We start from the raw sequence: 13,959 nt of genomic DNA, 5'->3' as shown, positions 1-13,959 counted from the left end.
ACACACTTTTTCTCACCTACAGCCCAAGAGTGTTCGCTGGATGATGACACCATTCTAATACCAATTATAGTTGGTGCTGGTCTTTCAGGCTTGATTATCGTTATAGTGATTGCTTACCTAATTGGCAGAAGAAAAAGTTATGCTGGATATCAGACTCTGTAACACTAATCCACATGTGACTCTGTTACAAAACAATAAAGCAAGTACAAGATCCAAGATCCAACATGCAATACTATTCGATTTAAGGTATATATAGTTGCAGTTCTGATCTTAACAACAGGTGGTACAGAGGATTTTGAACTTAAATAGATAAAAATACCCCTAAAACTATAAACTATAAATTAGTCACATGATTTTGGTTTTCCCAACTAAGGAATTTAAAAGTTATTTCTACAACAAAAAACATGTGCAAAATCACGTGGATTATAGATTCTATTTTATTGTCTTGAATTAGTATTGCATTGTTCTCACTTTAAACATTCTGACTAGAAATATACAGCTTAGGAAAGGGTTAACCGCACCTCCACATGTAGTCGATTTGAGACAACACATTCTACGGTGGATTTGTACTTGCTCCTTTGCATTTTTTGGTGATTTTGTTTGCAGGTTAACTTAGCTGCTTTGGCATTGCTGTGTATTTGACTATGAGAGATATGCCAATAGATTTGAACAGGGTCTAGTATTATTATGTTCTTAGCAATGCATGCTTTTCTAATGCCTTTTGAATCCATTTGTATTTAATGTGGCTGTAGTGACAAAAGATACAAAAGCTTTAAAATTTTGGAATAGATGTTAATCTTATTGTTTAATCTTTTTAAGAAAAAAACTGGATATTTCCGTCTTTTAAATTGTAAGACACAAGACTATTCCAACTGGGCATTTCAATCCATTTTCTAGATGTTTTAGAGATAATTGCTAGGCAGTGCCAATTTGGGGTGTTAGTCCCTTGTACCCGTAAATTGGCTTCTACATGCAGTGCTAAAATTAATGTAGATTTCTCTTTAGCTTTCTAGTATCCTTGTTGGTGATGGTTTGTTTTATTCTCTTCTTTTCTTTTCCTTAAAGAAGAAATGCCAGTATGTCCTAGAACCTAGATAAAGAACTTGCACCTAACCCAAAAGTCTTGGCCTTCTCTTTGTTCATGAAAAAGCTGTTCTTTGTTTCCAGCTTGTGTTGATTGCTACAACATTTACTAATTTGGCTTTCACATTTAAATAGTTCTGTGCTAATCAAAACTTACATTATTATTTTTCATTATGGTAGCATCATCATTAATTCATGTATTTTGTGTTCAGCTCTGTGCTCTGGGGAGTTGCACCAATTGTCCATTTAACCTGCACCACCTAATGTTTATATGAGAAAGCAAAACATTTCTGCTTGATAGTTAGCACATCAAGTATTTCTTGCTGCTTTTGTCTTTCTTCCTTTTTTTTTTGGTATTGAGATGGCTGAGCAAATATTAAAAAATTGTTAACATGCAGCAATATATGGCAGGTTCCGTGTTTGGGGGGATGGGAGATTATGTGTGCCTCCCATTCACTAGAAAATGAGATATCTGGGTTCCAAAATGTTGTTTGCGTTGAATAAATTTGGTAGTCTAGTGACACACACGCAGAGGCAATTGCATGTTAGCATGTGTATGTCTATAACTACCTTTCGAGTTATATTGGCATGATAAATATTTTCTCCCACCTAAATTTGCTCTCTGTTTAGAGTAGCCTGAAAATCTTACTGGCTCAGAATAAGATTCCTGACTAAGCCCCTCTCTAAAAGCTACATTGAGCTGCATTGCCAGCTTAAGGCACTTTTTAAAGGCTAAATATAAATCTGATTTTTTAAAAAAAATTTTTATTTAAATAGTGTTTTAGTGTAAGATTGTTAACGTTGTCAGAATGGATAATGCTTGCAAGAATGTGAGCCTTAGATATTTCTCATGAGTCAAAACAAAGCAGCTTTTTAAAAAAATAAAAATTGGAAGCACAAGTGGGTGGCACACTGGCTTAATGCTGTTAATGTTTCTAAAAGTTTCTACCTTTAGATTATATATCTGATTTATATTAAAATACCTCTAATTAGTACTGTTTTATAGAAAATCTGACCTAATTGAATATTTTTGTATTTTACATGGGCCAGTTTATATGCTATCATTCACACTATCATTTCCTATAGCCATGTGTTCTTTGTACCTTTTGTAGTTTTGCTTTAACGGATTTACACCTTGATGATCTAACACTCTATTTGGTTTCTGGGTGTTTTTCATGGGTTAGCATTTGTATAAAGAAACTGGTCCATGTAAATACTTTCCATGTTTTTTCCTCAGATGTTTAAACCACTAGTTGATGTATGGTATTTCTCTTCAGATATTTGCCTGTCCATTTGCTCAACATATTGCTTCTAAAACAAACAATAAAGATTCTTTTATTTCTTAAGGAAATTTGCTCACATTTCTTTCCCATTGGCTAAAGTCTAGATTTTGTATACTACATAATGGCAATTTCTTCCAAAAGGAAAAACTTAAGAAATGCTTAGAAGTAGAATTAATTATTTCCAGAATGTTCTGTGTATTGCTGTCTGGAAGAGTGGTCCCATACATAGGTCCCTACTGATGTTGGAGTGGCTACAGAGTAAGAATCAGGTCTGGGATGAGACGTGTGTGGCGCGCACTTGTGTGTGTGTGTGTGTGTGTGTGTGTGTGTGTGTGTGTGTGTGTGTGTGTGTAAACTCCCCAGCTGAATCTAATGTTTAGGCAATTAGGAAACCAGTGATCTAGAATATTTATTTCATAGTAAAAGTGACAGAATATCTCTGTACACTTTTCTCAGGTCCTAAATTGAGGCTGATATTTAGTATCTGTACTAGGTCAGCCACACAAACTGACCTATTGATCCGAGCCAAAATAGGATTGTGTGTAATTTTTTTTTTTTTTTGGTGGTACGCGGGCCTCTCACTGTTGTGGCCTCTCCCATTGCGGAGCACAGGCTCCGGATGCGCAGGCTCAGCGGCCATGGCTCATGGGCGCAGCCGCTCCGCGGCATGTGGGATCTTCCCGGACCGGGGCACGAACCCGTGTCCCCTGCATCGGCAGGCGGACCCTCAACCACTGCGCCACCAGGGAAGCCCTAATCTTTCTCTCAGATCACCTTAAAATTCTTGAACCTTCCAATTTCCAGATAGCTTCCCAGTCCACCTTAGTATATCACACACACAAATTTAGCAGCCTGGCTAGTCGCTTTCCTCTGGATTACCCAGTTAAGCCACGTGACTGCCAGTTACTCATCAGAGCTCCCAGCTCTACTAGCTACCATGTGACTTGGTCAAGCTACTCAACTGGGGTCTCTCTCGTTTTTTCATCTGGGGACTGAGGGCTGTTAAGTCCTGTTACTCTTATTTTTTTGAGTGATAGTTTTTCATTTCAATGAAGAAAAATATACATTTGAGTATTTTTAGAAGGAACCTGATTAGAAGCTACATCTTAGGCATCAAGAACATATTTACATACAGTGTAAAACACACCATCTGAAGTTTCTTGCGTTTTTTTAGGAGGAATTATTATGAGACTTAGATATTTTTAGGATTATAGCCTTTTATCTCTGTTTATTTAGATAGATAATGTTACATTGTCTTGGGCTCAGCTCTCTCCTACCTATCTCCTGATCTTTTACCCTGGTATATAACTTTCTGCATCAATAATTACCATATCTTATTTTTGAAACTAGTATAGAGTAGCTTCAAGTTTCTTTTCAGATTCATGTAATATATTTCAAACAGTTTGACTATAGATCTAAAAGGTATATAATAGATAAGATGTCACATAAGGATGTGCTTCTAAATGCTGATTCTTCCAAAGAGAATTTTTGACACATTGGTTTTGAAGAGGTGTTTGTTTTATACTTTATTATAAATGTACATCTTGGCTTTTCAGCCCTCACACTGAAAACTGGATTTGAAAAATTTCTGAACAGAAAATTGAAGATTAACAGCATTTAAAAAATCTACATGAACCTTTCCATTGAAATTTCAATGGTCAATGAAACTTTATCTTTAAAAATCTTCATTGCTTCCGTGACTATTAAACTCTTCTACAAATACACTTTTCCTTTCCCCAGAAAGGTCTCAAGTGTACATTAGGCAAATAGATCAGGTCAAAATGACTTATAGAATGAGGTTTTCTTTTCTTGGATGTGATTTTATTAAAATTACTGTTTTACCAAAATTTCTTTCATTACCTAAAGAATTTTTAAAGGCCGAATTCATAAAAATCAATTATTATAAATTAATACTTCACATACTGAGAGCATTTTAAGTAAATGACAGCATCTAGAAAGATCTTTGTATTAGCAGAATTGCCTTTTTGATCTACTCTGGGAATATTTGTCTTGCATGAAAGCCTTAAGAAAGCCTTATTGGCAGTATTTATGAAAGTCGTTTCAGTACTAGGTCAAATACCCAATTTGGGAAAGAGGACTATGAATTCGTTGCCAGAATAAGAAATTAATCTAATGAATTTTTTAAAAACCAAGTTATATTAAATCCAAGACATAATACTTTATGGTCATGTCACCTAATAGTTTATATGCTGGGTGGTAATTTGGGAAATTGAAGGGGAGGAGCTAACTGGGTGCTCTTAACACCATATATTCACAAGTCACATCTGGCAACCTCAGCTATCTGGATTTTTAACAAAACCAAGAAGCAAGTAAAAAAGATCATTGAGCTGGCAGCCAAAATTGATGTCATAAAGTCCATAAACTCTAGGATTGCATCCTGTTCCCAGTTATTGCCCCAGAGACTAGCAAAAGGCTGGCACATTTCTTACATGCAAACACAATCAGATGTGCCTTGCAGCTATTCATTTTTATTTTCGGCACAGTTCTAATAAGTTTAATTATCTGATTTATCAATCCCTGGTAAATTGCAAGCTAGGAGGAGAACTAGGGCAATAAGAGGCAAGGAAATGGAAAATAGAAGCGGTGGTTCAACACGCTAGCCACCTCCTCTCTCTGCAAACATATCTCCATCTGCACTATCCCTTTCTTCTCCAGTCTCAGTAGGTTTTCTTCTGGTCAGTGCTTCTGGAATCCCATTTCCCCTGCCTCCCAGGAGACTTTGTACCATCGTCTTCAACCTGTAAAATGCTCATGGCTCTTTCCCACATCCTGTAACCACAAGTCTCTTCCACCCTGAAGGTATCCTTTCTTGACCCTGTGTCCCCCTTCTACCTACCTACCTTTCTTCTAAACGTCTCATAACGAGTACTGTGTGTTCCCCATCCCAAGTTCTTGATCTCCTAACCAGTCAATCATTTCCCATTCACTCCTAAACCTGCAACAATTTGACTCCTAGCCCCCACCCTCCGTATTGCTACATCCAGTGGACATTTCTCAGGCGTCTCTAATATTTTACACTGTTCTCCCATGATAATTGAAACTGTTTCCTTCCTTGGCTTCTGTGGCACCATTTTCTACCTGCCTTTCCTACTTTTTCCTGCTCCTTGATTCTTCACATATTGGTGTTCCCAAGGGTTTTATCTCTGATCCTCTTATTACTCTTATCTGCCCTTGCTGAGAAATATCTTTGTCCCTGGTTTGAACTAGCACGTCAACCACTTGGTTAGGACATAGGTATCTTAAACTCAGCAGATCTAAAATGGAATGTCTTCCTCTTCCACATATCCCTCTCCACCCTCCCCCGACATGCAAATTTTAAAAATTAAATTTAAAAAAACCCACACAAAAATAACTACAAATAAAACTGAAATGCATATATTCCCCCTGTATTCCCTATCACTATGAATGGCACCAGTGTCTACATAATCAAGGGATTGGAAGCCATTCTACAATATTGTCTCCTCCTACATCTGTTTGGTCAGTTCTGTCTTCTAATTGGATCTCTAGTCCATCCCTTCTGCATCTGCACTTCATTAACCAAGTTCAGGACCATATTATTCGTCATCTGACTTCTAGCAGTAGAGTTGCTTCCTAACTTAATACCTCCAGTCTTCCATCTGCCATAACTTCTGAAAAAAATATCCTGCTTAAAATTCTGCAGAAATTTTTTTTGGGGGGGCCATCAGTATAAGGCCAAACTACCTAGAGCATACGGTGCCTTTGTGAGCTGATCCTAGTACCGTTTTCCACCTCTTTTCCAAGAGTACCTCTTTTATTTATTTATTTTTTTCTTTTTGCGGTACGTGGGCCTCTCACTGTTGTGGCCTCTCCCATTGCGGAGCACAGGCTCTGGACGCGCAGGCTCGGCGGCCATGGCTCACGGGTCCAGCCGCTCCACGGCATGTGGGATCTTCCCGGACCGGGGCACGAACCCGTGTCCCCTACATCGGCAGGCGGACTCTCAACCACTGCGCCACCAGGGAAGCCCCAAGAGTACCTCTTAATCCATTGTTCTAGCTATGCCAACCTGCTTGCATTTCACCCGAAGTGCTGTTTTCTTACCCTCCGTAGTTTTGTCTGTGCTTTCTATACCTGGAACACCCTTCACCCATTACCTGCATGGTTAATTCCTACTCATTCTTAAAAATTCAGCTCTGGTGTCACCTCTTTCAAACTGTGTCTTGTGTAACAAGGCTGAGTTGAGTGTGCCTCTGAAATATTTCGATGACACTGTGTGTTCCCTGCCCCTATTACAGCACATTTTGAAATTATAACCGCTGATTTTCTTATCTGACTCCTACACCAGACTGAAATCTTGAGGCAAACAGTTATGCAATCAGGGCCAGTTTATACTTTTTCTTACTACTAAATGGCCCCATATTCCTATGCATTGAGTTCTTACATCTGCTTTATGTAGTTGTTCATTTGGTTCATTTCATTAATACTTCCCAATCTGCAGTGTTCCAGGCACTGTGCTTCTTCAACATCATAACAATTTGCCTCTGAAAGCTCACAGCCTGATCATCAAGGAAAGGCTAATTATATTTATCCATTATCTTCCATTTGAAAAATCTGTGAAGTATGTGATCATTTTATATATCTTTCATCCAAAATGACTGCATTTTTGGGGGTACTTAAAAGTATATGATTTGGTTATTTGGAAAATCACTTTTGTGGAACATCTCATTTGCTGGTAATGAATTCCAATGACTTGTTGCCTTGGTGTAAAAAACAAATATGTGTGTTGGGAAGTACTGTCATTTTAACTTAAAATGTACAGATCTGAAATTTTGTCACTGTTTCTGTTCTCAATTGTGCTTTCTCCACATCTAGCTCAAGACTGCAGTGCAGATGACGACAACTTCCTTGTGCCCATAGCGGTGGGAGCAGCCTTGGCAGGAGTGCTTATTCTAGTGTTGCTGGCTTACTTTATTGGTCTCAAGCGCCATCATGCTGGATATGAGCAATTTTAGAACCTGCAGTCTGATTGATTATATAAAAATACATGCACATAACAAGATTTTCTTCCCTTTCAGTTTTGAAATACTTTGTTCTTTAAGATTGATATATTGAAACTTTAATTCTTAAATCAGTCCCAGCATTTTGAGATAATTCTTTATTAATAAAAACTGTTAATAGAACAGCATAATTTTTTTTTAAATGTTGTATTTACTGGTCCTGAAGACAAACTTGTTGAAAAGAACATCGGTGTGCAGTGTTTTAAGGTCTATCTTAAGAAGCCTTGGCCAAATTTTGATTCTAACCCAAGATGCCTTAAACTTATTAACATGGCCATTATGAAGATAAAATATGTAGTTGTCTCCTAATGGAATTAATAAATATTGTTTCACTACCGGTGTTCTGTTTCAGTATATAAGAATTATCCTGATTTAAGCTCATCGCAGTGCCTTTGCATATAGTTCATTAAATAAATGTTGATGTGGCATAAATGCCCATCAGATGCTTAAACTTGGTTTTCAGTTGAATGTCCTCAGGACCATCAGCATTTTTTAGGTTATGTGACTTTCTTTGAAGATGAAGTCAGTATCTTTGGCTTGTGATTTTTCCCTAGGTAAAAAACAGACCCAAGAGGCTGCAGCAGAGCTTCAACTGGCTTCAGAATTAGAGTTTTCAAAAAACTGTTTCTTTTTCAGCAATAATAGACAGAAAGGATTCAAGCATATTTAACCAGTTGCCTTTTTAAAAATGTTTTTCTCTTCCTTGGATGCCTGATTAGCATTGCAAGATAGAAATATTCTATGAACTAATTAGGAGAGATTGTGTTGTGTTTCTCTACCTCATCTTGTTGGTCTCTAGAGCATTAAAATCTATTTAGTGTTGTCATCAGACTGGTACTTATGAGCTGTAAGCAGCAGCAATCTCAGAAGGGAGGCAGCGAAGCAAAGCAACAACTCGGCTCCTGCCTTTTCCAAGACGGCCCCTGTGGGGCAGAGCATAGATGGGGTGTAGACAGAAGCTGTTGGCATGAAAATGAGCTAGATATTCAGCCCCTGTTGAGGCACGCTCCATGTTAGAAGTGCAGCACAGATATTGAATGTATAGACAAATAAGAAGGAAGCTTAATCAGTAGACTCGAGAATTTCACATGGAAGTGATTATTTTATTAATTCATTCTGTGTATATATTGGCTTGTTCAGAATTTTTGTAATTCACTGATTACAGCATTTTGGTACCCAGCTATCAGTCTCTGAAGGCTTTCAGTAAAATACAGTAAATCTTTTTAATAAAAGCTTATGTCATTACTAAAATCTGTTCTATATACTCAGAACCTCAGCAGCATTTTTTTATGAATGACAAAAGTGCAAGAGGAGGAAGAGATAAAATTAGAGGAAAAATGCAAGTTATTATTCAATCATAAATCACACCAAGTATCACATTTTGTTAATTGCATTAGACTTATACTGGAAAGGACCTTAAAGATTCCTTACTATAACCCCATAATTTTTTCAGAAAGAGGAGTGACTTTACTGAGGTTACATATCTAGCGGGCAACAAAACCATTATTAGCATTTTGATTAAAAATTGTCCCAATGAAGTCTAGTCACTCAATAGTAAGAATAGTTTAAACTTGAAACTGGGAGATCAGAACTGGGCACTTTGAGTTTCTGTACTAACTAATTTCAATAAATGACACATGATACCAACTTTGTTTGCTTAAGTATTTTTAAAAGTACTGAATATTGGCTTTTTCAATGGCTCCTATTTTGACCTCTGCTACTTCAAAGCCTAAACCTCCTTGGATGGGATCACAAACATGGGAGGAAAAGAGAAGGGAATGAACACTTGTTGACCTCCTGATGTGTATCATATACTTTAGAAATATCATTTAATCCTCAGATACCTTATAATATAGGTATTCTTCTCCCCCTTTTACAGATGAGGAAAGTGAGGCCCAGTTTAAATTACTTGACCAAGGTCCTTTAGCTAGTAATTGAAGGAATCAAGATTCAAACTCAGTTCTGTCTCAGTCCAGAGCTCAGAAGCTACATTGCATGTGCACACCGCCTTCCTGGTGGTCCAGTGGAGTGGACTGCAATGTCCATTGGACTCTGCTATTGTTCTTCCAGGCCACTGCTCAGCTAAAAATAATTACATATAACCTGATAGCTACCTAATGCTTGTATGAAAAAAATTATACTGCATTTTTCTTGATCATGAGTCCTTTTTAACTTAGATGTTATTACTCATACAGAATTCTTATTTGTATTTTCACGATAGCTGTGGCAGGGGAGAAAGGGAGTGGGGAAATAGGCAGGTAGTGGTTTTAAGTGAAGATTCCCGCAGTGCTGCCCTTTCCCCGCAGTGCCGCTCTTTCCCTGCAGTGCCATTAGACAATTCAACATAAAATCTTCCCATATTAGGCAAGCACAATTCTTTGTTTTGGACCCTTTCCCGTTCTTCCCTTAACTTCTGCTTTTCGTACTGAGGAATTAGGTGTGATTTGAGATGAAGTGACAGTGAGAGATACAGGAGGATCAGTTGCTTGGAAATACTTGGGTGGACATAGTGAAAATAAGAAAATAAGGGTAATGCTGTAAAAGACTAACCTATGTACTCTTTCAAAATGCTTGTTTCTTGTTTCTGCTTAATTGCATTCCTTACTAATTTCCTTTCCTTGCTTTCTGTCTGTTCTTTTCTAACAGCTGAAGAATGTTCTGCTGACTCTGACCTCAACTTTCTTATTCCTGTTGCAGTGGGTGTGGCCTTGGGCTTCCTTATAATTGTTGTCTTTATCTCTTATATGATTGGAAGAAGGAAAAGTCGTACTGGTTATCAGTCTGTGTAATCAATTAAATCTAGTGCTTTTTGGGTTTTTTTTTGCCATTAGAAGTTATGTTTTCCATTGGCTAAAAAGCCAGGAAATGCTGTGCAATTGATTGTTTGAGATACGCAGATTAACCTCAGTGAGTTGCTAGCTAACTTGGGCATGAGTAGCACTATTAGGGCCGATTTCTTCTTTTTTTCCCATTTTTTTTCTTCCTTTGTAAAAGTGTAATTGAAAGAAAAATTGTGGCTTAGAATATGTTTTTTTTAGTGAATAATGATTCTAAGCCTCTGGATCCAATTATGAAAGCATTTCTACTGAAGTATAATTTTATATGTTGCAGTTACTTGTATTTTGCCTCTTTGACATTATTTGCATAATCAAAGCTGTTAGAGAACTTAACTTGCTTCAGGAAATAAACTCAAGAACATAGTGAATTCGTTTTCATTGGTGGCAAACATAAAATTTGGTTTGTAATAAGACTTAGATTCCCCACCGCCTAAACAAGATTATTTAAATTCTGATTTAATTTTCCTGCTAGTTAAAAAGAAAGAAAGAAAGGAATGTCTTCATAATATTGTATTTAATAGCAAAAGTCTGGCTGTTTTCTTTATTACTGTTAGTGGCTACTATATTTTAACAAGGATGTCGCAACTAAGACTCGGTGCAGCCAAAATAAATAAATAAATATTTTTTAAAAACCCCAAACAAACACGGATGTCTTTTTTTTTTTCCTACTGGAGTTTGGAATATATTGATTACCTCAGACTTTCCGTTTATGCTGAAGGATGAAGATCTATGGCGTTTTTTTTTAAGGTGTTGATACAGAAAGGGTTATTTTTTTTTTAGAGTTATGATTTATAATTTTTTTCCCTTACAGCCTTAACTTGTTCACAAAGTTAATTCATCTTCCACTATAAAAACAAAACAAAGCTTCTCTATTTTGTGTGCCTCCTGTACTCTCTCATCCCCTGTATGAATAAGTTCTAATTGATAATTTTAATGTATTGGTTTCTTTTTTCTCACAGCAGCATGTGCTAACTTTAGAGGCTAGTGGGCCCTGAAGTATCATCAGTCAGATGGCTGCCTGGCCAGAGCTGGACCAGGATTGTTCTGTAAATTTGTTGATCTTGATACAGACTTATATCCCTGTAGGGACCTCTAATGGCTCTGGCTACTGGAGTAAGGTACTATAGGCCACTCCTCCCAGTGTCTGCTTGATTGGCTAGGCTATTGAATTGTCCTTTGATTTGGAAGCACACTGTTGTATTTCTCTAGTGTCCAAATGGCTGCTTTGCACTCCTGTTATTAGCATAAGGCAGATGTTTATTTTATCAAACTATTTTATCTCTATATAACTAAAAAAGAAAAGTTTCCCAAAGATCTGCCTTCACTTTAAAAATGTTCCTTGGATTGGGACTTCCCTGGTGGCGCAGTGGTTAAGAATCCGCCTGCCAATGCAGGGAGCATGGGTTCGAGCCCTGGTCCGGGAAGATCCCACATGCCGCGGAGCAACTAAGCCCGTAGGCCACAACTACTGAGCCTGTGCTCTAGAGCCCGCGAGCCACAACTACTGAAGCCCACGTGCTTAGAGCCTGTACTCCACAACAAGAGAAGCTACCGCACCTTAAGAAGAGTAGCTCCTGCTCACCGCAACTAGAGAAGGCCTGTGCGCAGCAACAAAGACCCAACACAGCCAAAAATAAATAAATTTTAAAATGTTCCTTGGATTAAAAAATTAAGCCTAAACCTTAAATAAAGTTAGTTATTACATCCAAGGATTAGGTCCCCATCTACCTCTTAGCACAATGCAGATGCTCACCACTGTATTGCTGCCATTAACTGATGCCAGAACTCTTTGCCGATAAGTGAAGTTGGAAATTTTTGGTTTTTTTTAAAAGAAGAAAATTCATCAACATCTTTCTTTACTATCTTTATATGCAGTGCATCTCAAAAGCATATATTCCAAACTGGAGTAGAAATAGATTGCTCAACTACATTTCCCTTAGAACTCTCTGGTTCTGACTTGTAGACTCAAGCTCTCCTCTCTTTGCTAAGTATATAAAGAATGTTTCCTTTTAAAATGTTCTCCTTTGAAAACAATTGCTTATTTGTTATTTGGTCAAAATGATGGCATCATAAAGAACAGTGGCTTTGTTTCAAAAAATATTTTTGAGATGATTGTCTAAAAGCCAGATTATTTAAATCAGCTTGTGACCTTGCTAGGTATATGGATTGGAAAATTCAGATACATTCAAAATTATGGGTTCATTTAAAAGTTTTCTACTTTTGGGGTAGGAGACTAACATCACTAATTCTTCATTGGGTATCATGGTTTTATCTTAGATAATTAGCAAACATGTTTTAATTCTTTGAGAATTAAGATTAATTGAAATATAAAATATTAACAGAGGGTTCAAACAATAACTGCTTCAACTCCAATAAAATACAGGAAGCCCCAAATCTATGAACTGAGTGTTCAATAAGCTTTGCTCACTGAGTTTATTTTTATTGTCAGTACAACAGGGGGGTCAAATAGTAGGACTTTGAACTCATAAAGAATTGTTTTTACCTAAGCTTCTTTGGAAGAACTGATGCCTGCTGCTACCTAAAGTTTTGTATATATCAATATAGTAAACTAATTAATACCTACAAAATAAATACTGTGGTACTCCTGTTTGATCTGTTGTGTGTGAATTTTAGATTGATGGATTAAAATATAATAAAGATCATACAATCTATATCACTATGGATAACTTCATTTTTATTCCATGTTCTCAGTCTTAAGAGCTTGGATTGAGTTATAAAATCTAAGTTCCTCAAATTATTGTCTTTTGAATTGTCAGTAGGACTCATATGATCTCATAGGTCTGCAAATTAACCAAGTGCCGTCATTAAGAAGGCATTAGAACCTTTAATGCAGACATTTCAAATATGGGGACCTATGTAGTCATGAAAATTACAAGAAAGTATTGAAAATAAAATATGGAAATCAAATTTAAGAGCTTCATAATAAATGTACTTTGAGCATATTATGTCTGCATTGATATAATGTACTCACTGTTGAAGTTCATTCCATTCTGAGCAAGATACACCTCAGGGATATGACGGGGCTGAGAAGGAGCTATCCATTTTCTGAAAATTCCTTATAACCCAGCCTAATGCTTAAATGTTATATGATTGGATTAAATGACATACATTCCTTTTTACATAAGAGACATTTTTGGTGGGAGAAGGAATTGAACTTTGGATCTCTCCACAGTTCCTGAGTAACAGAGTTTCATTTTCTGATAAATGTTTAGTGGCTTCTAATTCAGTCAAAAAATGGCCTTACCTTGCGTTTGTGGGACTGACGAGGGGGTTCTCAATAGAACCTGTCTTGTCTCAGCTTTGCTGAATATATTGCGCAACTCTGCACCTCATAGAGCCTCTGAAAGAAGCACTTTAAGATTATTGATAGCAAGTAGAGTGGTTCTATGTATGTTGCCATGTATCTAAAAAGTCAACTTGGAGGTCCATCTTTTTAAATTCAGTGTGTACACTGTAATGCTAGAACTGCCTAATTCTAAGGAAACGTTGCGCTTTCTCTTTGCTTTTATTGTCTGTATGTATTTTGATGGCAGTTGTAAATTTGAGTCCCTCTCTTTCAAGAGATAATGAACAGGAGAAATCTTGGTATACAATACATTTTTAGTAGGAAAATGCAGCTATAGTTTTATTTGTTTATTTTATAATTTTTTATTTATTATTATCTTTGGCTGCGTTGGGTCTTCGTTGCTGCGCGCG

At 37.0% G+C, this 13,959-nt stretch overlaps 1 protein-coding gene across 3 annotated transcripts in view; it reads left to right on the top strand.

Moving 5' to 3' along the window:
- LAMP2 (lysosomal associated membrane protein 2) overlaps nt 1-12,877 on the top strand; it is a 37,842-nt gene extending 24,965 nt beyond the window's left edge. The window contains exon 9 of one of the 3 annotated variants that reach the window (XM_079910121.1): nt 10,052-12,877. In XM_079910121.1, coding sequence (XP_079766247.1) covers nt 10,052-10,194 — 143 coding nt within the window. In that variant the 3' untranslated portion in view covers nt 10,195-12,877. Of the gene's footprint in view, nt 1-22; nt 1,603-7,220 lie in introns of those variants that run through there. The other 2 variants (XM_079910119.1, XM_079910120.1) reach the window with 2 other exon arrangements.
- The last annotated feature ends 1,082 nt before the right edge of the window (nt 12,878-13,959 follow it).

The sequence above is a fragment of the Stenella coeruleoalba genome (assembly GCF_951394435.1).
Source record: "Stenella coeruleoalba genome assembly, chromosome: X".
In the NCBI taxonomy this organism is placed as follows: Eukaryota; Metazoa; Chordata; class Mammalia; order Artiodactyla; family Delphinidae; genus Stenella; species Stenella coeruleoalba.
This window is presented reverse-complemented; position numbering and strand designations above follow the sequence as displayed.